General features: G+C 38.3%; 1 protein-coding gene across 5 annotated transcripts in view; it reads right to left on the reverse strand.

Moving 5' to 3' along the window:
• Positions 1–27,066, reverse strand: part of LOC124146392 (leucine-rich repeat-containing protein 74B-like) — a 442,719-nt gene that overhangs the window by 275,517 nt on the left and 140,136 nt on the right. For all 5 annotated transcript variants that reach the window (XR_007222720.1, XM_046516658.2, XM_048401501.1 and 2 more), the window contains one exon: positions 650–759. Coding sequence is in view for 4 of the 5 variants with exons in the window: in XM_046516658.2 (XP_046372614.2) it covers positions 650–759 (110 nt within the window). In the remaining variant the exon portion in view is untranslated. The remainder of the gene's footprint in view (positions 1–649; positions 760–27,066) is intronic.

Consider the following 27,066-nt stretch of genomic DNA (forward strand, 5'->3'; position numbering starts at 1 on the left):
GGCTGTGAAGTAATAGAGGTAGTATTCTTAGAATTATACACAATGATAACTATTGTTTGATTTCATAATGAGTGACTTTGACCTTCAATGTCATCTCTTTGAAAACTTCCCCAGGGGTATATAGGATGTATATCAGGATTGAAGTCTCCAACATCTGTCCAAAACATGTGGTTAAGAAATTCTTTCTAAATTCAAATTTTACAAGCACAAGCCATAGCATTAACAGTTGACTGATATAATCGACCAGCTATTCCACCCATCTTGATGAAGTAAGGGTCAATGTGGTGTGTTTGTAAAAAGAAACATTCTTCCAGGGTCCAGTGACCTCAACTACAAGATTCCAAAGACACAGGGGCACAACTGACAGCAAACATGTAGCCAAATATAGTCTTACGACTATATATGGAGTGATGGGGACACATTTTACCCGTGTCCCAACAAGGCTGAAGGGATATAATGGGATATGGACTTAACGAGAACATAAATACCTGTAGAAGGGCATTTGAAATGAAAGTTGTATTGGGTACTGGTGCGCAAACAAAAATATTATACTTGACAGCATTGCTGGGATCATCAATGCATAGATTTAGCATAATTGGCATTGTGGTTTCAGAAAATTCAAAAGTTCAGGTGAGCACAAAAACATTACCTTGAGAGCAGTAGCCACAGGTTTTGTTGCAAGACCACCAAGGTAGTGATGTCTCATATGGATATTCCTCTTATTCAAATGTCGTCGTAAATACGATATAGGTACACAACCTGTTGAAAACAAAAAGGTCATATATTCAATAATAATTCTGTCTGAAAAATTATTTAATACTTGGCTTTTGAATGTTAGTCTTCCTCGGGTCACTTGAACAGGTGGAATGTCAGCATATGTTGATGGAAAAGATAAAAGGAATGCTTCAAGTTTTAGACATGGTTAAGTAACATGCTTTCAGGAGTTTCGAGCCATGTCCACTATAAGGGTAACGCTATTTACAGGGCATTATCATTTGCAGAAGCCCGAGGTGTTCTATTAACTGCCCTACGAAGGAGGGCAGTTGAAAAGAACGAGGGCTTCTGCAAATCATAATGCCCTGAAAAATGAAGGAAATGTTGCCAGATATGCCCTGTTATGGCCCCTGAACTAACTGTAACATAGGGACAACAAAGAGGACAGGGTTAAACAGTGGCAAGGATGTAAGACATGGAATGTGGTGTATGGGATTATATGTGGAAAGTGTCAAGGTGTGGTAAATGTTGGAGAGACAGAAAGGACAATGGAAGAAAGAATAAAAGAGCACATGGCAAACGCCACGATGGTGTATGGACAATATATCTTTTGCCTAAACAATTATCTATCTATTGCCGTGTCTGGAAATTGATGTTCCGTGATTCAGTGTTACATCAGGGAGGACACAACTGCTATACTGTATAGTTAACCACTTGATAACCGTGTGAACGAGGTGGTGAGATCAGTTGATCATTCATTCCAGGTTGCTTTGTTGACGTTTTGCAATCGGTATTGAAAGTGATGCCCTTGATGTTTGAACATCACAATTTTAAAAATGAAGTAGATTTTGTATAACTACCCATAACTTTGTTGTAGTATCGCCGAGCAGGCTAAGTTACATGTGTAACATGTGGTAAATTGCTTTATTTTAATGTTGCATTTAAAAAGGGGGGCCCACAAAATCTAATAGTTCGTCACTCAGTTACTGCAGCTTTGGCATTCTTTATCGTGTCAACCGTGGTCAAAGGGGAAGCAACTCTATGTAAGCACATCCTTATATTGTATTTCAGCTAAGGGGTTCTCATCTTTGCCTTCATGAGACTCGCCATTTTTGACAGTAAAGCACCGAGTGAACATCAGCTATTATCTTTGCGTAATTCTTCCCCACAGGTAATTACCACATCAATACATACATACATAAACATTTATTATAAGTCCAAGGTTCTATATATGTAGGTGATAGGTTTGTACAAATTGTGAAAGCGCTAGAATTAGCTAGGCAAGTTCAGGGTCAGACTGCACCGGCCTCACGGGTAACGTGACCAGTCAAGTTGATCGGCATGTTATGCCAGGAAGAGTTATCTTCCTTCCGCTAAGGGCCCTGAGAGTTTCAAGATGGCTGCGCCCATGTGTAAACAATTGCTCAGAGTGTTTTCATCTCTTTTAACTGTTGTTGGCATGTGTAGGAAGGAAGTTGTTCTGTATTTGGAATTATATTTAATGACAGTAGTATACCAAGGAATAAGCTTAAATGTTCATGCATCTAGCGAATTGCAAGGAATTTCTGGAAATAGTATCTCATTGTCATGATAAACAATAACAGCCTGTGTGAAATGGGTCATCTCCTGTCAGAATCTGTTAATTGTTTTAGTTTTGAAATTTATTGTTAAGCACAAAAGTGTTGTTTAAATATTACTTTTTATACAAACAAGATAATCAATAATCAAGTTGACATTGGAATATTAAAGTAACTGCATAAGACTGAATCAGTATTGTTACCTTGTATGTAACAACAGCAGTTAAGCATTACAAAGATGCATATTCAGTGTCTTGATGATCATTAATATGCCAGTCATTTCTGGATTATCTTGTTCTGTAATACACAGTGGTTGTTCCAATTGAATTGTAGTTACTTTGTAGTTCTTTATAGTGCCATTCGGTAATTGCCATGTGCTCTTGGTGCAGAGTTGTTTGTACTTTCATTAAGTAAATATACCCCTAGACAACAAGCAATGAAAGTATATAGATTGTAGTACACACTACACGATGTTATCAACATGTAACCAATTATTTGTGTAACCGTTGGGTGATACATATGTTGAATGGGTATTGCCTTCATGAGGCTCGCCATTTTTGACAGTAAAGCACCGAGTGAACATCAACTATTATCTTTGCGTTATTCTTCCACACAGGTTCGTGGCTGCATCTCACCTTGCTTCCCGGCAAGTGTTGCATGCATTTCAGTACAGCGGTAGGTGATGCGGTACATGAAATGTGAAGGTCTTATGCAACGTGAAGTTGCCAGTCGCCTCAATGTTGTGAATTTTGACAGCAACACATGTAAGTAGTGATCAGGTATCTAACTGGGAGAAGTGAGAAATGTTTTCAAGAAATGGTAAGGGAAACAGGCACTGACAAATTATATCATCAACTAGATATCATAAGACAATGTTCAATATAAAAACAATGGAAATCACTGAAATCTATTTTGAAATTTAAGGGTTAATTGGTGCATGTTGTATAAAAAGATTTTATGGATGAATGGTGGCTGTTTGTTGCCACATACTATACCATGATTATATTTCAATATGATAAATTAAAGATATATACAATTATTGCCTTTTTTAAATTTTCAAAATTAGAATTTTTAAAAAAAATATTCAGACACAGAAGATCCTATATATTAATTTAAATACACATTCAAGAGTACTTATAGCATCTAAAATATTTATAAAAAGATTTTATGGATGAATGGTGGCTGTTTGTTGCCACATACTATACCATGATTATATTTCAATATGATAAATTAAAGATATATACAATTATTGCCTTTTTTAAATTTTCAAACTTAGAATTTTTAAAAAAAATATTCAGACACAGAAGATCCTATATATTAATTCAAATACACATTCAAGAGTACTTATAGCATCTAAAATATTTCATCTTATAAATTACAACACTATATCCATACTACTTTTCAATCTCTATAATGATGATTGCATTAACATTGCAGTGTCTACATCCAGTTTGCTTTGACAATCATCAGATGATTGTAATACAGATAAAGCTCATTCTTAATTTCAATAGGCCTTGCTTTTTATATTTCTTTATTCTAAACTGATGTTTCACATTCCCACATTAAGCTGACACGCCGTGATATGACTGGAAAACTGTTAAAATCGGCATTAAACCAGACTCACTCACTACATGTATTATATTTGACATCTTGGTATACTTGTGCATGTTTGCTAGTATTAGATTACACATGCATGACTTTTTAGCAGTCATTATATGTTACTGAACTGCATGTTATGTCAATCAAGATAAGTAACATAGAAAAAGGACTCTAATATTCTTTCATGTTTAAAGAACCAATCAATTCATTGTGGAAACATTTTTAATTACTTATATAAGTTACTTTGATCTTCGTAAGATCAAAATAGATCCAACTTAAAATGAGGCGCCTAAATTAAGGAGTCTAATTCATTTCAGTCAGTCTGTCTATAATCCAGTCTCATTTTTCAGGCAATATGTATATGTAAGTCAAAATATATATTGCCTGATTATGGAATCTGACTGTAACATATTTAAGAATAATCTGTTTTATGCACAAACAAATAACGCCTTTTGGAACAAAAAGATCGCACATTTTTATCGCACATAATTATTACTTAATGGTGTCATGACCAGGAACAATGTATTGGCAGCAAATTACACAAAGTATATCATGGATTAAAAATATCCTTCTATTTTTGGATACAATCATTAGATACATTATATATACAATTAGTAAAGTGTTAGAACATATGTATATCCTTTTTAGAATTATTTGTTAGTTGGCATAACGTTTTGGTTTGCCTTCTCTTTGTTTTGGTTCATCTCGGTAGTTAGGTTTGCTTTATTTTGATTTGGTTTGTTTCGCTTCGATTAGTTTCGTTCATGTCCATTTGGTTCAATTCGATTCGCGATACGTTTCGGTTTCGGTTTCGGTTTCGTTCTGTTCAATTCCGTTTATTTTCCTTTGGTATGGTTTGATTCGCTTCGGGACGGTTTCTGTTCGATTCACAGTATGGTTTGCTTTGGTTTGGTTAATTTCATTTCGATTCTTGATACGGTTTGGTTTAATTTGGTTCATTTTTTTTTTAGGTACGGTTTGATTCGCTTCGGTACAGTTTCAGTTCGATTCGCAGTATGGTTTGCTTGGTTTGGTTCATTTCATAACGATTCGCGATACGGTTTGGTTCAATTTGGTTCATTTTATTTTCGGTACGGTTTGATTCGCTTCGGTACGGTTTCGGTTTCGATTCGCAGTATGGTTTGCTTTGGTTTAATTCATTTCATTTCGATTTGTGATACGGTTCGATTCGCTTTGGTTTGACTCAATTCAATTCGCGATACGATATTGTCTTGTGCTGATTCCTTTTGGTCGAAAAACTTATGATGCTTTAGTGGAAGTTTACATCGTTTACCTGACATACTTCTTTTGAGATGAAATTCTCTCCGAATGGAGTCTGGAATGCTGCTGCCATACTCCCATGTGTTTCCTCTTTCTGGATCCTTCCATTTCACTCTGTAGTAGATTTTGCCATTTGCTCTCTTGGAACTTACAAGTGAGTGGATGTCCTCTGGATTGAAAACCTGAGGGATATCCTTGAATTGATTACCTGATGTTGGACTCTGACTTTGAGGTTGTACCTGGCTGTCGTCAAGTTGTTTTGTGGATTTTGTCTGGTGATACTTACTATTCACTACCCTTTTCCCTTTGTTTACTTTTTCATTTACCTTGGTTTGAGCATGATTTTCCTTCGTAATTGTTGTACTGGGACTGGCAGGTTTTTCTGTTGTACTTGGAGCAGTGTTTTTCTTCTTTGTTGGGGTCTTTTGCTTTGAATTCTTGCTGCTGGAAGTGCCTGCCTTAGTTTTGAAAATGACCTTGTTACCTTTCTGTTGTGGAGGTGATTGATCAGTTGCTTGGTCAGTTGAGCTTGTTGATGGGGAATTATTGCTGTCAAGCCCAGTATCATTGAGTGGTTCCTCATTGTCATCCATGACTCCTGAATCTATGTTACTGGTGTTATTGTGGTATGGTTCTGGTGGATACTGTGGACGATCAGAAGGATAAAAATATATGGCTTCAGACGGTTGGCATGGACCAGCTGTGGTTTGTGTATTAAGTCGTCAGAACATTGGCGTAGTTTGTAGGTATAATTTGGACCTGTATGGATGATATAATAGCTACCATACCACTTTTTGGTTAATTTGTTGGAAAGGCCTTTTTCAACTTTTTGACAATAAAGCTAAACTCTTTGACCTGGGCGAATTCTGGTTCTTTAGACTTTCTGTAATATTGTTCTGAATACACCTCCTTAGCCCGAGCAGTGTTTTCAGCTGCAATTGTTCTAGTGATTTCCAGCACCTCAAGCAAATTTGAAAGATAACTTTTGTTATTGTGGCCTAAATTTTCTTTTGGAATTAATGCTACATCTTGTGGAGCTCTCATTTCTCGGCCAAAAAGCATAACGTATGGGGATTTTTGTGTTGATGAATTTGGGGCCATCCGATAGGCCATCATGATGCCAGGAATAAAACGGGCCAATCATTTTGAGACTTCTTACAATAGGCTCTTAGTGATTGATTGATATAAGAATTGAGCCTTTCTACACAGCTGTTTGTTTGAGGATGGTATGGGCTGGTATGGGTAAATTTAATTGCCAAAAGTTCACAAATTGCTTTGATAAGTTTGGACATGAAGTTCTGACCTCTGTCTGAAATTAAGGTCCTTGGAGCGCCATACCGACAAAATATTTCTCTGACGAGAACATCTGCTACTTCTTTGGCTTCTTGGGTCCGAAGTGAAAAGGCTTCACACCATCTGGATGATGCATCTGTGATGACCAAAATGTACTTGTACTTGTCTGGTGTTGTTGGCAGGGGACCGAGAATGTCAACGTTCCATCGGGTGAAGACCTCTAGATCTTCTACAGGTAGTGGACGAAGTGGTGCCTTCTTGCCATGGTAGTGCCTCTTGGTCTGTTGACATACCTCACATGTCTGGACATAAGTAACAATATCGCTGTACATTTTGGGCCAGCAGGTCTCATGGTGTTGTGCATCCTCTCTTTCCTGTGGTGGCAACCGCCAAACTCTGAGTCATGGTAGGATTGCAGGACTTGATTCCTGAGGGTTCTTGGGACTGCCAGCTGTTAATGTACTTCTCCGCATGGTCTTTCTGTCTTTGTGGAACGAATCGGTATAGGATGCCTTCATCAATTTCAAAAGTATTGGCTTCGATAAGAATCTTTTGACGAAAATTTTATCTTGTGGAAGGACATCCTCCTCTTTGTAGTCAAAGATTTGGATGAAATCTGGACAAATCCTTTGTAGATGACGTAAATTTGGATGTTCTTTTATACTTACTTCAACCAATGTCTCTTGAGTGACATCAGCATTTGTAGCATGTGATGCTGCAACAACATTAACTGGTACTGACTGATAATCCTCTTCATATTCAAAGGTGACTGACCAATGTGTTGTCTGTGTGTCTGATTCTAAGTGATTAACAATAGGTGTGCTAATATCCTCAGTCTGAGTTGTCTGTGTGACCTGTGTGGATGAATGTGTGTTTGGCAAGATATTGGTACTGCTAGTTGATTTGCTTTGCTGAGTTGAAGTTACTGAGAAGACTGTTTTCTCAGCATCTTCTTCTGTCTGATCATTACAGTTAATATTTTCCTCATATTCCCTACGTGAGAGAGCATCGGCATTCCCATTGGCTTTGCCGCTGCGGTGAACAATGTAAAAAGTGTAGGTAGAAAGTTCCAAAGACCATCGCCCTAACCTACCTGTGGCATCCTTGATGGATTTTAGCCATTTCAATGCTATATGATCAGTGTAGACTGTGAATTTGGAATTTGCAAGGTATGGACAAAATGATCTAATTGCTTCAACTAGAGCTAAGCCTTCCTTTTCTGTAATGCTCCAGTTCTTTTCACTGCCATGAAGAGCTCTACCACCAAAAGCTATTGGATGTTCATTATTTTTCTCATCTTTTTGACTCAAAACAAAACCTCATGATGCTCATATCGCTGGCATCAGTTGCGAGAAGAAATTCTTTGTCAAAATTTGGATAAGCCAGAACAGGTGTATTACTCATAGCATGTTTGAGTGTGTTGAATGCCTGATCACACTCAAGTGATCATTGGAACTTTGGTTTCTTTCCTACTTCTGACTCTGAATGCTTCTTTAGCAAAGCATTCAGTGGAAGCGCTATGTGAGCGTTATTTTTCACATACTTCCTGTAGAAGTTTGTGAGGCTTAAGAAGGAGCAAATCTGCCTTTGTGATTTGGGTACTGGAAAGGTTCTAATTGCTTCAATCTTTTTGTCATCAACTTGAACACCTCCACATGATAAAACATGACCCTGAAAAGAAACTTTGTCAGTTGCAAAATTGCATTAGGATGGCTTTAGTGTTAATTTTGCCTGTTTCAGATAGTAAAATGCTCATCAAATACTCTTCAAAGTTTTTGCTGTAAATTATTAAAACATCAATGTAAATCAGTGCAACCTTAAAAAGCAATTATCTTAGCACTTTGCTCATGAGCTGTTGAAAACAAAGTGGAGAATTTGTCAAACCTTGGGGCAAAGGTTTGAATTGATAAAGGCCTTGATGGGTGACAAAAGCAGTTTTATGCTTTGAATCTTCATGTAATGGCACTTGGAAGAAGCCATTAGCAAGGTCTAAAGTTGAGAAGATCTTAGCTTGGGCATTGGCAATGTGATCAACATCATCAAAAACAGGAAGAGGCCATGACATTGGTAAAGTGACAGAATTCAACTTTCTGTAGTCACAAACAAATCTATATGAGCCATCACATTTCTTGACTAGGATAATGTGAGCTGAATACATAGAAGTAGAATCCTCAATCAAATCATACTTCAGAAAATCATCTATAAGCTCTTCAGTGACCTTTTGGAGATGAGGAGATTGGCGATATGGTCTACACTTAACAGGTGGGTGGTCAATGATATGTTGGTGCATGTCAGTCTTTCCTAAATCTGCAAGACTCGTTGAAAACATGTCTCTATTTTGTCCCAAAAATCTAAGTAGTCTGTGTCGTTGGTCTGGAGTCAGTTGTGTATTGGTTAAATCAAATCCTAATTCTTGTGCAATTTTAACATAGTCCCTGGTGTCATTGTCTCTCTTCTCGTTGCCAGTGTTAACGGTATTTATCGATGGTTGGTCAGAGTCGATTTCAAAAACAGAGTCTTTGTCAATGTTACTAAATTTGCCTACAACAGTACCCTTGTCTAGAACCTTTTCTTCTTGGGAAGGATTCATAAGCCTAAATGTAGCAGTTTTGCTTTTCGTTTTGGAAAGAGTTCTACCACCTGCTACTTCAGAATGAGCACTGAGGGAAGCAATGGGTTCAATGAGGATGAGGGAATCCTCTTTGACCTCTGATAGTCTAACCTTGAAATGAATTTCACTCTGAGGGGGGATGTAAATCTGATCTATTGTTTTTGCTAATCCACAAATCTCTTGTACTGAATTGGCTATGAAATTGATATATTGCCTATCTGAGGTGCTGTTGTTAAGCATCAAGGAATGACAGCTATAATCTAAGACTGCATCATTGTCATCAAGGAAGTTTTCACCTAGTATCACTGCCTCTGGAAGTGTAGGCAGAATATGGAATCTTTGAGAAAATTCCTGATCCTCAATGACAAAATCTAACACAACTGAACCTAACACTTTATGCAATTCGCCGCCAACACCTTTAACCTGTGGAAAGGGTGAGTTTCCAAGAGTAAGGTTTTCAAAAGCTTTGCTAAGAAAAGCAGACAAAATACAACAAATGGATGCCCCTGTATCTACTAAACAATTTGTTGTTTTTGTGTCAAATTTTGCCTGAATTACACTTTTGGCAAGGGGCGTAACTAAAGACACTGTTGGAATTTCACTTTCAAAGTTACTTTCCATTCCAGACTCCATATTTGCCATGACACCTATTAGTATGTACCGTACTAAATTAAAGAAAGACAAGTAATCAACAATGTAATGAAGTACTTACAATATTTGAAGACTTTTTCTTCCTTGGTTGGTGTCTATGGAGGAGTTGGTTGTCTTTAATCCAGTGTGAGGGTCAGAGGTGGATGCAGCTTGCTTGTTATTCCATCAGATAATCACGGTTGGACATGTCCTCCAATGAGTTCTTGTCGCTGGTCGTAGTTAGTTCCTTGGCTCCGTGGTTCCGAAATCGATGATTCTCCGCCAAATTATTATGGTTTTGTTCAGATGAACAAAACCTTCCAAATGTCGTGCTGGTTTTCTTAGGGGAATTAGTCAGCAAAGAGCCCCAGTCACAGGAGACTAATCACAATTTTATTTACAAGAACAATGAACAATTTGTAATATCTTAGAATATAGCTGAGTCACTACAACCCTCTGGGCTGTGGGAGAGAGATCTGCTTGGTATTTACGTCAAACCCCTTCTGCTTAACATTTTGCTTCTGTATGTATTTAACAAAACTTAGAACAATAAAGAGGAATATGATTGGTTGATACACGATGGGGTGTGCCTTATGGTTAATGAATGGCTAGACAGAGGGGAATACTTAATCCTGTTAATCCTGTTAATCCTGTTGGACTGGCAGTAATCTTGTTGACATATTTACTGGGTGCTTTGAAAGAGATTATGGTGTCACTATAGTAGTATAGGTAATGATGGTTCTGCCGCAACTCCACTGGAGCCAGATTCATATACCTATACTGCTACTATAGATGGAATTTTTTATGCGTAAACGCTAATGCGATTCAACGATAGTCATGAGATTAAGTTAAATTGGCTCTAGCTCACCAATACCTGGGGCCAATCATTGCTTCTATTAGTATAAAAATGATGATGCGATTCAACGAAAGTCGTTTTAAAAGAAATATCAATATTAATTAATAATGAATAAAATTTACTATAGCCCACGAGGATATTGGAAAGGTGTAGGAGCAATACAAAAATTAGCCACCGCGGCTGAGGTATCTAAAGATGAGGCCAAGGATTGGTTAAAGAAACAAGCGATGTGGCAAATATATTTACCGGCACCGCGTTATATACCGAGGAAGAAGTTTGATATTTTTACAACGAATGAAGTTCATCAGGCTGACCTCTTGTTTCTTCCCCACGATAAGGTAAAACGCAAAACGTATAAATACGCTTTAACGGTAGTGGATGTGGCTAGTCGATACAAAGAGGCTGAACCATTAACCTCGAAAGAATCAACAAAGGTAGCTAATGCGCTGAGCCGCATATATAAACGCGGACCGCTAAAATGGCCTAAGCTATTTCAAGTAGATCCCGGTCGCGAGTTTATGGGATCGATAACAAAACTGTTAACAAAGCACGATGTCAAAATCATGCGTGGTGAAAGAGAGCCCCACCGCAGTCAAGCTATCGTCGAAAGATTTAACAGGACATTAGCGGAACGTTTGTTTCGCTATCAGTATGGGATCGAAATGAAATCCGAACGGTTGAGATCAACCGAATGGGTGACACGATTATCAGCTGTTGTATCAGCGCTGAATAATGAAGTAACGAGATTAATAGGGAAGAAACCATCCGATGCTATTAAAAATGAAATCCGTGACTTCCGAATCTTCAGCACCGAGGAGAGGCAAAGAACGAAAACTTCCGGATAGAGTAAGGGTAAGATATTTATACCAGCCCGGTGAACTCGAAGGAGGCCTACGTCGCGCAACCGATCCCATATGGTCCCTTAAGACATATAACCTTAGTCGATTGGTTACGAAAGAAGGAAAGCCTATTCTTTATTATCTTCAAGATGGACCAGGTAGGGCATTTGTACGAGAAGAGTTGTTCATAGTTCCCGACGGTACGGTATTACCACCATAACCATAAGCATACACCATCATTATCAATCCATCTCTTTGTATCTAAGGGGGATAATGATGTCTTGTTCATTCTTAATCCATATATCCTATGATTGTAACTTCTTAAAGTGTTCATCTCGTGTTTGAACGTTCTACCGTTGAATAATGATTCTTTATACTGTTTGTGTTTGATATGCTTTTTTACAACATACTTCTTAACACCCTTGGCTTTTCTTATCTCTCCATTATCGGACTTCTTTATAGAATACATCTTAGGTCTTAATCCTACATACTCCGCTATAGGGGTCCCAGCACATTCATCCTTCATCTTACCTAATACCTTTTTATTTACCACGCTGTGCAGTGGATTATCTTTTGGGTAATCGCTCGTGTCGTACATATCTATTTTTTCTGCCATATCTTTATACACATACTCGGTTTGTATTTCCATCAACAAAGAATCTGTGTTGGTATATAACACCTCGCATCTATCGCCGTATTGTTTCTTAAGTTCGTTGTAATAAAAGTCATACATTAAGTGTTTTGACAAGTCGAGAACACTCATACCGACGTACACCGGTCTGTTTAATTTTATATTACTCTTCTGCATATGCAACGCAGCTAAGTCGTTATCGAATATCTTGCTTCTGTTAAAAGCCAGACTGGCTATAAGTTTCCTCAGTCTTTCTTCCTCATTAGATCTGACTAATTTAACATTAACACGCTTCCTTAGATTCTCCATAGTTTTACCAAATACTGAGTTATTCATGAGCTGATATAGATTCTTTTCGAAATCGCTGGTAGCTATCTTTCTTAAATCTGTGTTCAGCCTTATATAGGGCTCCATCCAAGGGCTTTGATCAAACTTTAGAACTCTGTGTATTTTCTTAAGTTTCATACCTAACGATAGATACAACTGGAGATTTCTGTAGTGAACTATATATTTTGTCTTATCCATCAAATTTGGTACGAGTTTTTCTACGTAAGCTAACCTACTATTACCCATCAAGGAGCGTTGATATTCCGACATCCAATCTTTCGGGAGCTAGCGGATAACTGTTATGGTCTTTATGTAACGAACTTGGATATTCCATGTCAACTTCTAGTATGTACCCTTTATTCTCATCATTCACATTGATATTATGGATATCATTCACATTGACATCATCGACCCACTCAAAACCACCCGTGGGTAAAGGTTGACTCATAGCCCATCCGTACAAATTGTTAGCGTCGAGATATAATATATGCGTGTCGGGTTTACTTGGATCGTATCCTTCCACTAATTTATTATTAGCCTTAGAATATCTTTTCGCTGCCATCGATATACCACCTCTTAATCCTTTCTCAATAAACAAGTGCATATCGTAATCTGTGAGTAGTTTTAGTTCTAAGCCAGTCTTCTTCAACAATGCATCCCACGATAGTCCGGGACTTGAATAGTACCATGCCGGATCCAAGCCGTATGGTTTTAAACATGTCTTTCTAAATATCTCGAATATATCGGCGAGTAACAGTACATCGGTTTTTAAGTACAGATCTTGATAATCGCCTAAATTCTTACAACCTAATTTATCCCAGACCGTCAGAGCGTGTTCATAATCGGCATCTGTTATTTTAGATTCTGTTAAGTTACTATAGAATGATTCAAGGGGTGGTAATTCAGTTTCGTCGAATCTAGACCAATCATCCATATATTCGTAAGGAAATACACCTTTTCTCAGCAACAAATGACGAGTTATCTTATCGGTATATTGATTTGTTATCGCAAAGTCATCGGGATTGTTCGCATTAGCTAAATTGTCCAGGGAAGATAACAGAAACTGTACGGAGTCTATGAATCTAAGCCCATTACTTTGCTTTATTCTAGATTTCCCATCCTTGTCCCTATAATGTATAGGTTTAGTCAACAAGAACGATATGAATTTTTCCATATTTTTAGGAATGCACGTTAAACCGCCGTCGGTCTTTGAGATAGCTTGCATAATGAGATGTGAATCATATCCCCTAAGGTTGTGAAACACAACGGGGATGGGTATTGTTTGAGAATTCATTTTTAGTTTCAAGTTACACTCGTTATGCGCGGCTCCCCGATAATTACCCGTGACATGACAATGATCTCTTACGGAATCCCCATCCAGGGGTTTATTACAAACGTGGCAACTCATTGACTTCTTATGGGCCCTCCAATCATCCCTCCTCATACACATGGGTTTCTTACACGATATTTTTTCCCTGATTATTCTCTCTTTGTTTTGTAGATATTCTAGGAACTTTCCCGCTGCATCGGGACCTCTGTAAATCACGGGCGTGTTTGTTTTCCCATCATACCTTACAACTATATATCCAAACCCACAAGGAATATATTCTAGAGTTTTGTACGTAAAACTATTATCTTGATTATTATGGTTGGTATTTTCTATGGGTTTGATAAGCGCTTCGAAGTCGGCGTAAATTACGTACGGTACTGGCATTTGATTACAATAATGTTCAAATTTTAATATATTTTTTCCCTCTTTAGGCATATCGATCCTGATAGCGGTCTGTCCAACACCTCTGCAGTCTTCTTTAGGCGCTTCTAATAGATCTTGTCTGCTGTACCCATGTAGGCATCTTTCGCAGAAATATTTCTTTCTAGCATGTTTTGTTTGATCGTAGCCTGTTTAAACTCTTTATCCACGTATAATGATATTTTCCATCTTTTTCGATCAGAAATGAATTGATTCTGGGAATATGTCCCGGAGCGGAGTTTATCCTGTGTACAACAATTCCTTTAGAATGTCCGAAAACATTTATAGCTAAATTATTTTGCTTTTCCACCTTATCAATTTGTGATATTGGTGTAGGTTCGTCTATACCATCGAAGTTGAGTCCATCGTTTTGGGGATAGCTAGAAGGTCTATTTGCAATTTTAGAATCTACGGGGAACAATGCAGATCTTATCATCATTCTTAAACAGTCATCGGATTTATTTTTTACGTTAATTATGGCTTTTTTCTTTTTATAATACGGGGGTAAATCTATATAAGAACCACCTTTGAAGGGCATCTAATTTGCTATATCTAAATATAAACTATCGATTTTATCCACACCCCAACCCGAACCTCTATTAGTCCAGCGTTCTAAAGTTTCCTGTATCCTCTGAATTGATGTATCTAATGATGCGTTTATAGTATCGGATTTGGTTATAACTTCTTGATTGCTACGGAAATATAGTTTGGTATATTCGGTGCTATCGTCTGTGTTACTTTTACTCAATAACATTTTAATCGTCTGCTGGTATTTTATACTATGTAAATCATCTAACTCCTCGTTAATTTTACTCGATATGATGGGCTTAATATCGTTAACATCCATGTTGGAATTAATATCCATCTTCCAACCTCTTAGATATTTACCAACGCCGGCAGATATGGGTACAAATATTAATTCTTGTTGTTGTTTATCATCATCATTATGTTGAATATCAACATCATCATTATCATCATCATTAGGTTGATTATTATCTAGTAAAGCGATCAATTCAGCTCTTCTCATTCGAGAATAACCTCTCAGCTCACTGTTTCTCGCTTGAGCTTTGAGTTCCCTAACAGTCTGGGGTTTGTTGTATTCCAAACCGAGTAAGGTAATCAATTCAGCTTTTCTCATTCGAGAATATCCACGTAGACCACTTTGCTTTGCCATAGCCTTCAACTCTCTGACAAAAACTATTGTGGTTGAATGGTATATGCAAAATGAGACAAATGTCTAATTGGTTGTTTTTCATATATCTAAATACGTATTCTCCCCAACCTATTCCTCTCATTGATGTAATCTCTCTTCCTAGCATAAATAATCTGGTTCCTGACCCTATCAGCACCATGTTCCTTACATAAACAATAATGACCTTTGACCCCTATCCCGCATACAGAACACGTATAGTTTATGTTTCCGCGCCTGATGTAATAATTGTGTATGCCGCAGTAAATTTCAACACAGCGTCGGTTACATAGAGTCTTCTTACCCATGAGTGTAAATCTGCAATTATTCATAGTTTATACATCTATCATATCATTTGTCTAAATGCAAATCACATCTACACTATTGAGATATTGATTAGGCAGTCAGCCAACGCTATTTATAGATTAGCTAACTAGGTCATGGGTTTATGTGTAGCCACAGCTGTCACTCTGACTTATGCGTAATTGTATAGCTGAAAATCAATACAGCAGTCAATTCCAACATGATAAATTTTACCTCGCAGTTCTTTTGTTCCTCTGATGGTGTATAAAACTGACTCAAAGTTGGTCTCGGTATTGGGTCGAGTTTTTTCCCATAAACGAGGAAGTATTCGTGCATGGCAGATTCGACATCCTTAAACGTTTGAATTGAATGTCCTTCCTTACGCATTTCTTCATGAATAAAATCTAATCTCTTCATTCTCTGCCGCGTATATTGTGACTGGGTTGCTTGGAGTTGTTCTAAAGCATTGTTATGTCGTTTACGCTCCTCTTCAACTTCTTTAGCGTTTGATTCCCTCATACTAGAAAATAAATAATTACTCCCCGAAAAAGCTAGAGCATTAACAATAGCTCCACCGACCATCATCGCAATTGTTGCCATATGTTTAATAATATAAAATATTCAAATGTTTATATGAATATAATATATTCAAATGTTTAATTAATTACTTCATTATGTCTTCCGGGATAAGCCCTTGTTTGATGAGCATATCCTTTGTTGCCATAGCCAATCCAATATCCAGAACCATCATACCGATATCAAATCCATTAAAATCTAGCTTGGGAGGTGTGGCTTTAGTAATCATTTTAGCTATACGGGCATAGCCAATGGCCAAGCCGGTGACCACCGCTGAATGATACGTTGCGTTTACCAACATTTTACCGTCTGTAACTGGAGTAGTCATGCTTCTTATAGCATTATATGCGGGCTAACCTCTAATTGAACTTCTTGTTGCATTGGGGGTGACGTTTTCTCTTCTCCGGTCTTATAAAAGAACCATACAGCCGCTATACCAGCAACTCCTACTAGTGCCCATGTTTTAATCGGATTAATATTTGAATTATTTATTAATTTCGCTTTCCTCGCGAGTCCTCCCTTTCTTCCTGCGGCTATTTTCAAAGGATTCTTTGTCACTCTGGGTTGTTTTTTTGTTTTCTCATTCACATGTGGTGGTTCCTCGTCCACTTGTTGTTGCGTTTCCGCAATCTGATGTGCAGTCTTGTTCACAATCTGTTGTGGTGTCACCTGTTGAGTCTCCATTATTTATTTGAACTTCGTTCTTTACATTATTAAGTGGGCACGTATGTTTAAATTGACAATACCTAGCCGTTATTAAAGCTGTGGTGAACGGAGCTAAGAACATTCCGTATCTATGATAAAACTCACAGCTCACTGCGCTTATAGCGTATTCGATGAATGGGTCTTTCTCTAGAGATTCGCATAAATACATGCGATGTTCTGCCGGGATAGGGAGAAACGTACTAGCTACGACTGTGATAGTTGTAATATAGCCGACCCTATCGTTTTAGTCATGGTAGCTCCCAGTCTAGACTCGTAACGCGCGTACAGTTTTTTAATTTCTTCGTTGGTCATGTTATCAATTTTTTCGATGGTATAATTTTCCCCCAAATATTGGGAACATTTTCCACTGGCTACCAAAGCCGTGAGTCTTTCTCTATGTTTATCTAAAGATTTATCAACATGTTGATCAGGCTCAGATTCTTTGAGCATTTGTTCGATGAGTTCGTCGCATTCCATAATGTAATACCTAAGGAGATATTTAAGTCTAACATAATATAATATGGAATATCCAATACATCCCGTAATAATGAACTGTTGCGAAAGAATGATGATTTCGAACCACATTTTATGTCATATTAACCGCTAATGTTCAATTTGCTATAATTTTGCTATAATTTTGTTATATTTGCTACATTTTGCTACATTTTTTCTACAATTTTGCTTCATTTTGCTAAGCAATTGCATAAGCAGCTGGTTGATCGGTTTTTAATACGAGTTTTCAGTGCTTCGTTGCCGCTAACAGTTTTCTGACTTTATCTCGTTCGAGCTTGGTATAAATGACGTCATTTTCGCGTAGACATTCCTCGAATGAATCTCGATCTTTGCAATGAAACAGTGCTACCCATTTGGTCTGCTCTCTGAGATCTTTCAGGACAGAGTTGTATGTTTGAGTAAGTACCCAAACGCTATGCTGAGTATGCCGTCCGGAGAATGCTAAATACGAAAGCATACCTTTCTTTTTGGTGAGTTCTTTACTCGCGCTGCAGTCGTCTATTACGAAAAGGGTTGATTCTCCTTTGTATTTTTCTTGACATACTCGTAAACAGTCTTGTAAATGATCGCCCGGATCGACTCTGTACCCCGTCGTCATTCATTACCCAATCTCTCGATAGGTATGTTTTATTTACGCTTATAGTCGGGCACAGAATAATAATATGATCGAAAACGATAATGACTTTCTAAAATATCTAGAATAAAAGCTGTTTTTCCACAGCCCATTTGCCCGCATATGATAGCGCAGTGCGGATCTTTAGGTAAAAGATTATTAATAGACTGCTTGCACGAATCGTCCATTCTGTATATTAAGTTGCGCATCCATAATTACGTACAAATATATGTTTAATTTACCAGCCGTTTCCTGGAGCTTCGTTATCTGTATCGTGACACCCTCGCTAGCATTTTCTATTCTCCTCCCACTGCCGTGTAGTTGGTCATCGTCCGTTGTTCGCATGTCGAGCCATAGCATGTACTTCGTGGTGAGGTATTCACCCATCGATACACTCCTGAGAGACAGATCTTTCACGACCGCGTTAACTTCCGGGGAACATTTTATAGAAGGAAGTTTTTTAATCTCATCCCACTGGTGATACGCTAGCATTCCTTGGCTATATAGTTGATTAGGAACGCCCTCGATAGTCAATTCTACTTTTGTAATCTTGGGATTGTAGAACTTCTCGGTATTTCTTTTAAACGCATCGGAGGGGTCCTCGAACAACATTAAAATACCCTTCAACGACCTCGTGGGGACGTTTAGATTGATATTCCACATCGTATCTTTTTTGTCCCTCGTGATCTTTCGGTGTCGCAGTACGCGATCGTACAAAATGGCTAAACTTCCGGTATAATGGTTACGAATTTGTCTGGCTAATTCGGGATCCGTTATCATATCGTACTCCAGCGAGACATTGTCAATGGAATAGCTGGCATCTTCACCACCAGTTCTGATTACTCTACTGTAGTCATTAAAAGTGAGTTCATATTCTAACCTATCGCCTAGGGATGCTTGATAAAAGGGCATGTGGGAATCTAGTAATTCAAAGTCTAGGGGAATATAGAATCGGTTACCTAATGCGTCGGCAACGGCCTTATCTTTTACGACGGTACCATCACCATTTTCAGCACCCACGCGCAGTCTCAATGTGTTCTTATTACAAATACCTTGGTACTGTAAGTTTTCCCGCTCTTTATCCGTTCTCCAGAGATCCATGTAGCAATAGTATACATCGCTATCATCGATACTCAAAACCTCATTACCGCTAATTTTAATCGCGATTTTCTTAACGATAGCACGACCTATGTTCTGAACGGGCTCCCTGTTAACGTCAGTAGAAGTCAAAATAATCGTAATTGCTAGTCGGACAGTTCCCGGAACTAACACATCGTGGGCGCCGAGATTAGGAAAGCGAACCAGAAGCTTTTGATTCTGATCGATGGTACTAGGGTTATTAGTTATAGTTACAGACTGCCGAATTGCTTTGACCCCTAATGGATCTCGAAGTCTACGTTATAGGTTTAACTTGCGTCCGTATTGCGAAGACATTGTTATATTGCAATTATATAACCATATGTTTAATATAAAAATGACTGATTTTGATCTAGATTATTTAGATAACCCGAATCCAATCGAAGAGGGTACTGATGAAACCAGTTTTACGAATCTTAACGATGAACTTTTGAACCCAACCGTAAATGATGAACTTTTGAAACCAGCCGTTGATGATTATTACGATACCTTTAAAAATGATAGTCCTATTGGTCGTGAGTATTCAAAGTTTGAGATAGATAGTAAAGGAATATTGCGACTGCGTGGCGCTCCGGATATTGACCTTATGCATTCTCGTACTCGTAAGCCCCTAGCCTTGTCTACGATAGCCGGTAAACACGGTATCAGCACTGTTCATGATAAATTAGGTTTTGTAGACTACTCACGACTTTCCGCGAAGACTACTAAGGTTCTTAGGACTGTGCGTACTGAACTCAGATAATTTGGAAGCAGCTTTGATGGTGGCCTCGGACAGACTCGAAGAAATCTTGGGTACCTACTACGATAATTCCATGGTCAGGGTATCACCATATTCGGAGTTTAGTATTAGGGAATTACGAGGTCTTGATAAGGCAATGCGAACAATGCGGGGAGAACTCACAAATAATATGGCCAAGATATCCGAAATCGACAAGCATATAGTTTACGAGAAAACAAAACTTGAACAGGCGGGTGATGAATTCAGTAGACGCCCCGTAGCGGAAAGATTGCGTAACTTAGAAGACGAAAGATCGGCCCACCTCGAAGCAGCTTCCACTAATAGAGAGGCACTTCGTTCGCAAATCAGTCGAATTCGAGAAACTATCGATCGGGTCCTCAACGATGACACTACACTGGCTGATAAAACATTGTTCAGAGAACAGGGAATAACAATTGCCAGTATTTTAACCGCGTTGGGATTTATTATATCGACTTTGAATCTCGCGTTAACCGGTGGCACAGGTGGTACAGGTGGTGGCGGATCACCGCCTACGTCGGATGGTATAAAAGAGTGGATAAAAAAGCATTTAAAAGCATTAGGTTCAGCACTGGGAAAGCTCGCTGAGAAAGCCGCGGCCACACTTCCCGGTATAATAGGGAGTGTTGTTTCCTAGCTCTTGAATTTATTAGCTAAGACCACCACTTGGCTTAGTCAAAACTTGTGGGCACTGATCGTAGCAATTGCAGGGCTGTTGTACGTATCCGCTAAGAACTATTTATCCAAATCAGTTCGCTAACCAAATCATGAGTAAACCAACCGCGACTCCACCTAATACAAGCGCTGTTTTTTCATCGAAATGTTGTTGATTTTTAGCCGCAATATGTGGTGGCACTTGTGTTTGTGCGTTAGTAGATGGTTGAGCGATAGTTGGTATTTGCGGCTTGACTATTCCCTTTTCGCCTGTGATTGTTTGCGTTATTAATTCGACGTTAATATCTGAATTTATACCTGGTTTTTGTTGATCGGTAGCAATAACAATTTTATTATTATAGCTTATCACTTGACCGATCTTAAGTTCCATATTACTCGGAGACATGTATAATCCCGGCGCATAAACGAAGTCCACTTTGGATTGAGCGTACTGTAATACATCTTGAAAACGCTTTATAGACGATGGTATGTCAACTGTTGAATTAATGGCGTCCTCTACGTTTTGGACAAACTGTTTTTGCGCATCGAACGCCGTCCCAGTACCGATAATGGACGTTCGTGTTTGCGATTGTGCTCCGAGAATTGCCCATACATAAGTTCTTATCGATTCATTAAATCTTACAAATCCTGGGTTAGTAAAATTATTTTCCGTTTTATCATTAAGAAATTCATTCCAAGCGTCATCGTTCAGTTGTACAAATTTTTTAACAATATAAATAGACTCACTCTTAAAACTCATAATATCCCCTCTCCAATCGTTACTATAAAGTTCCCAGCCTTTATACCAATGACTGGTTTTATGCCAATGATCATATATTCTTGTGTAAAGTTTGCTGGTACTCAACAACTTATTTTAATTAACATGAAGTTTTTTAAGTTCTTTATTTACATAATCGCTTTCTTCTTTGACGGTTATTTTTTCCTCTGTGTAAGGAACACCTAGACCATGGTTTGCTCCTTTAATACGCCAATCTTTACTCGTAGAAATATTAAATTCCTGACCTATTGTACGGATTATTTGATGCATTACACGCTGGATCCTGTGGTAATGGAGCACTAATTTCTTTAAGTATACGTTTAATCTGATAGTACATGTGAAATGATAAAACAGACTTATTTAGCATAAATCCTGGGGCATTAACAGATACGCCACATCCCGTTGTGGCACACCATATGGCAAAGTTTAACTGATTCTGCCAAAATTGCATCAGATTGTGAAACCAATCGTGCACCATTTTATCGCTAGTTGCCGTGACCCTGTATTTTTCAAAGATATCAGGGAATTTATTGAAAAAATCAGTACCATAGGCATTTACCATAATCGATAGATTTGTAATGTGTCTCGATTTCATATTTAAGTTATTATATAGTATCATTGTATATTTAATATGTATGTTACACTCCAGGGAATAACAAATGGTCACTCTGTTCAACTGCTTCGTACTATCGACGATGTCGACATTAATAGACTCATTAAAAACACTTCGTACAATATTACTCGCAACGACGATAATAAATGGACTATGGTCGACGCAAACATCGAGTGGCTACTGAATATCGTCATTACCCCACCTTATGTGATGATGGGTAAGGGACATAATTTAACTAAGATAATAAATAGTGGCATCGTACTCGCGGCTTATATCCTGTCAAAACGAAAAAGTGTGTTAGTCACCCCCCTGCCAGAAAACCCAGGTCATATGTTATATAGTCGTCCGGCCTTAAAAAATGTTACTTTAAATTTGGTTACTGAATTCGATGATATTAAACAGAACTTGAGTGCAATACCTAATATTTCTACGCTTATTATTGAAGTCTTGTTCGGAGATGTACCGGTAGATGCCTTCGAAATATTACCAGGTCTATCGATTAAATGGCTCAAGAAACACGAGCGTCAATGTTGCAGTATTATTCATATCGAAGCATCGCCTGTTGCAACCCTCGAGGGGGTCCAAATTATTAAAGTGGTAGTATTTCTCTTACTAAGATATTCTTGCCTTTTAATATACATTTGATAAGGTAGATGTATACTCTCAAAACATTTAAGCAAGACCAATTAAAGACTATTGTATGATCGTAATATACACTATGAGTTTATATCCAGCGCTCGATGAAGCAATTGAAAAGATGGAAACTGTTGATGGATTTCGATTACATCAAATAAGCGACATAAAACATCGAATAGAGAAGGATGGGGAGTTGAGACTTGGATTGTATAAAAAGTATCACAGAGCCGTGAATGCTCTGGATGGAGTTGACACCGCGCTTGTAGCAGCTGGCATGGGACTCGGTGTAGCAGGTGTTGGTTTATTATCAACTATAATTGCCGCGCCTATCGTGCTCAGCATGGAAATAGCCGCTGGAGTGTCGGGACTGGCAGGAATAGCGATAAAATTCATTTCTCGTAGGTTACAAAAGAAAGCATTAAAACACGATAGTATTCGGATACTCGCCGAAGCAAAGTTGAACAGCATTGAGGATCATATTTCGACAGCAATGGTCGATTGTAAGATATCCGAGGATGAGTTTTGTTTAGTGCTGTCGGAACTCACCAAATACAACGCAATGAAGCAGGAGATTCGATCAAAATCTCGTAAGACCAGTGGTATTAGCGAAGACGAGAAAAAAAAGTTCATAGAACAGGGGAGGCAACAAGCGCGTCAATTATTCCGTGCCAAAACCAAAGAACTGGTTGGAGATTAAAAATAGATTGCTAACTATCGTTTGATCACATTTAGACAAATGCTTACATACATATATAATAATGGAGAATTACAACACAACAATCGAAAAAGCTATTAAATGGAGAGAAGTACCACAAGGTTTTTATTATATCAGTGATGTCAAACCAACCAAATACGGTTATCAATTGTTTCTTATCAATTTACAAGGAGAGTGTAATTATATACAGTGAACCCTCGCTATTGTGCTCTTCGATAAAGCGCTACCTCGGTTACTACGCGCGGCAACGCATGGCTCCCAAAATTTATGTACACTTTTATTACTGAGAGTTTTACACAGACATAATTGTTTTATTGTTTTGTTGTTCGTTGTTCGTTGTTCATTTGCACATAACGCTTCTCATTGCATAATCAACCGTTTATCGCTGAATAGAGTTCTATTAATCTGTTTGAAAACATCTGCGGCAAGTCCCGGAAATACGATTGTTCAACTAGTAAACTTTTCACACTATACATCCTTTGATCTTAGAAGCGCATGCATGCAATAAAAGAGAACCACAAGCGAAGTTTATATTCCTAATTAGTGGGCAATCCAATTTGAGGCGACACTGTCACACACATGTAGTTGCTGTCACAACAGGGCGGTCATTTCGTAATCGCGCTTTCGTAACATCGCCTGTTTTTTTTCCGTAGTTATAACAAGCGATTTCATTGGATTAAAATTTGTTTCTAATGACGCTTTCTTGCCGAAATCTGCTACAAGTTTCGGGATTGGTCAATTTTGAGCAAGTGACCTCAGGCAGCCAATCAAATTATAGCTGTGATACCAAGCTCGTGTTTGATAAGTTTCAGAAGTTGGCGAAAGATTTTTTGTTAAATCGCGTTATTCTGAACGTTTTAAGCAGGAAATCATGATATATATTAAAAATATGGAACTTCGCAAATGTATTGTGCCAGGTTACGAGCTGTGACAAAGATTTTTCATGCATATATTTTTGCATTAAACATTGTGTCCAACCGAGAATTCAAGGCGACGAAAGCCGAGATGTCATTTGACTTACATTACACGCGATCGCACGAAACGATGGAAATAATAACTTAGATGTAAGTTTGATTACTTTTAGATATATTTTTGTTGATTTTATTTATCACTTTGTATAATATATTTAAAGATTTGCTTAAAACGTCTTTATTTTGCTCTTTGACATGTTTGATGCGGACCCGTTGTCGAAATGTGTGTCCGAGAATTTTATTTTCAATAACATCGCGGGAAATAGTGAATAATTTTTTAATTTATCGATAAAAAATTATAAATTGAAATGGAATACGTATTTCAGACATTGTGAAATGTGACAGATTTAATAAATGAATGATATTCCAGGTAGATCTAGGTCCATAAAAATATATACTATTTTGACGTGACGTGAGATAAACACATATTGATGATTTGAGATTTGCCAAGCGCGCTCCCCCGCCTCGGCCTCGGTTAAACGGCTCATCGTCTATAACGCCCACCAATTATTTGGACCCCATTGGTAGCGTTGTAGCGAGGGACCACTGTAGTCTGGTCTCCTAGTAAAATGAACGAAGAACTTAAAAAAAATGTTGAATTACGCTTTATCGATAAAAATAATAAAGAATATTTTTATTACCATTTAGGCTCATCTAAAGCAATGATTGGCCCCAGGTATTGGTGAGCTAGACCCAATTTAACTTAATGTCATGACTATCGTTGAATCGCATAATCATTTTGGCATAAAAAATGCCACCTGTAGTAGCAGTATAGGTATATGAATCCGGCTCCAGTGGAAGTGGTCCAGAACCATCATTACCTATAAAAAATTGTATCATAGACTCCAGGTGGTGGTGAGCTAGAGTCAATTTAACTTAATCTCATGACTATCGTTGAATCACATTAGCGTTTTGGCATAAAAAATTCCATCTGTAGTAGCAGTATAGGTATATGAATCTGGCTCCAGTGGAGTTGCGGCAGAACCATCATTACCTATACTACTCACTATAGACGAGCTTGTATGGGGGCTAATCCTTAATTAGTCTAAATTGAAGTAATTGCTGAATGTTATTCTAATATAGGTGATGACAGATTTACTTAAATAAAATAGTTCAAGGTAATCTATAAGACTATGTAGACATATCTTTTGTCTGGGAGATGGGATCTTGATACCTTAGGCTAGCATTTATCTAAAAGCTTCAAATCTATTTAACTATGTAGACATAACTCTTGTCTTATTGAATAGTATGTCTAGTTGACATTATTTTATACGAGATGAACCATAGAGGTGATTATGATACACATAGTAGAAATCTTATCAACTACTACCTCAAAAGGGGTTACCCAAATAAAACACTACAACAAAATAAATACCGGGCAGACGCTTGCAAAGAGAATCACTCTTAGCAACAAAACCCAAACCTGCTCCAATCAGGAAACAGGTGCTCATTAGTGATTACAATCCATTGAACATGGAGCTCAACAGGATCATCAGAAATCGGGGGCATTTACTCACCGGTTCTGACACTTGCAAAAGTTGCTTCTCAATTCCCCATGTCTCGGCCTATAGAAGGAATCCTACCATTAAGGATTACCTAGTCCGGACAGTACTACACTACCCACCCACCAAACTGCAAATTAGCGGCAAGGTAGTCAACTTCATAAATGAAAGTTGCAAAAGAGAAGGATGCAAAATCTGCAACTCCTTAGGCAAAACACATACGTTTCGCAGCTTCGACATTAGGCAAAACATTCAAAACCCACAAGTTTGAATGTACAAGTAAAAACATGGTTTACTTGCTAACTTGCAACAAATGTAAGAAACAATACGTTGGAGAATCCAAAAGAGAATTTCAGACTAGACTGAAAGAACACTTTGCAGACATCAGCTACAAGAGAGACAAACCTGTAGCTAATCACTTCAATAGTGATGATCACAGCACCAAAGATGTTAGATATAACATCATAGCACAGCTCAAGGAAAACCCTGAGTCTACTGACACCACAGTTAAGAGGAGAGCACTCGAACTGAGGTGGATATTTGAGATAAAAACGTTCCACCCGCACGGTCTCAATGACAGAATGGTTGGCTGATTAATTCCCCCTTTGGTCAACTTGCTGTTTTACTTTCTGATAAATCAGCCCCATTCTCAGTCGACAATTCCAGCACACGCCGGTCACACAACAATGCCAATCACGCATTGTGACGTCATAATTACACCAACACACCCAGGCTACGTGACGTCATCACGTCATGACGATAACAGTCTATCATCTGTAAACAATCAGCTTAATAAGATGTCGAACATACACTCTTGCGCTGCATGTGGAAAAAACTACACCCGTAGGGATAGTTTGCGCCGCCATTTTAGCGCCACCCACTCTTCCATACATATCCAGTGCATAATCTGCACAAAAACCTTCAAAAGGCCCGACGATGCCAAGGCACACGTCAAGCGTGTACATGGACCCTACCTGGAGCCCAATTACACTACGGGTGATTACATAATTAAGAAATCCGGAGGACAGCCCTGCCACAACGATAACATGAGTGAAAATTCCTACACCACTACCCATGGCTTTCCATTTCCCTGGATACCGGTGCCACCATTCAATAAATGGGACAATTATGTGATTGCAGGGGGCGACCTCGACATAGAACCGTGGAAGGTCTTCCCTTAGCAGAACTGGGAACACCTAAAAAAGCCAAGCCGGTGACATAGCCGCCCAACTAGATACCATTTTAGAAGAATTTAGGGAACCCGGAGCCACCCATACGGACATTATTAACAACAGC

This window comes from Haliotis rufescens, unplaced genomic scaffold (assembly GCF_023055435.1).
Source record: "Haliotis rufescens isolate VD_foot unplaced genomic scaffold, xgHalRufe1.0.p SCAF_22, whole genome shotgun sequence".
NCBI classification, from domain to species: Eukaryota; Metazoa; Mollusca; class Gastropoda; order Lepetellida; family Haliotidae; genus Haliotis; species Haliotis rufescens.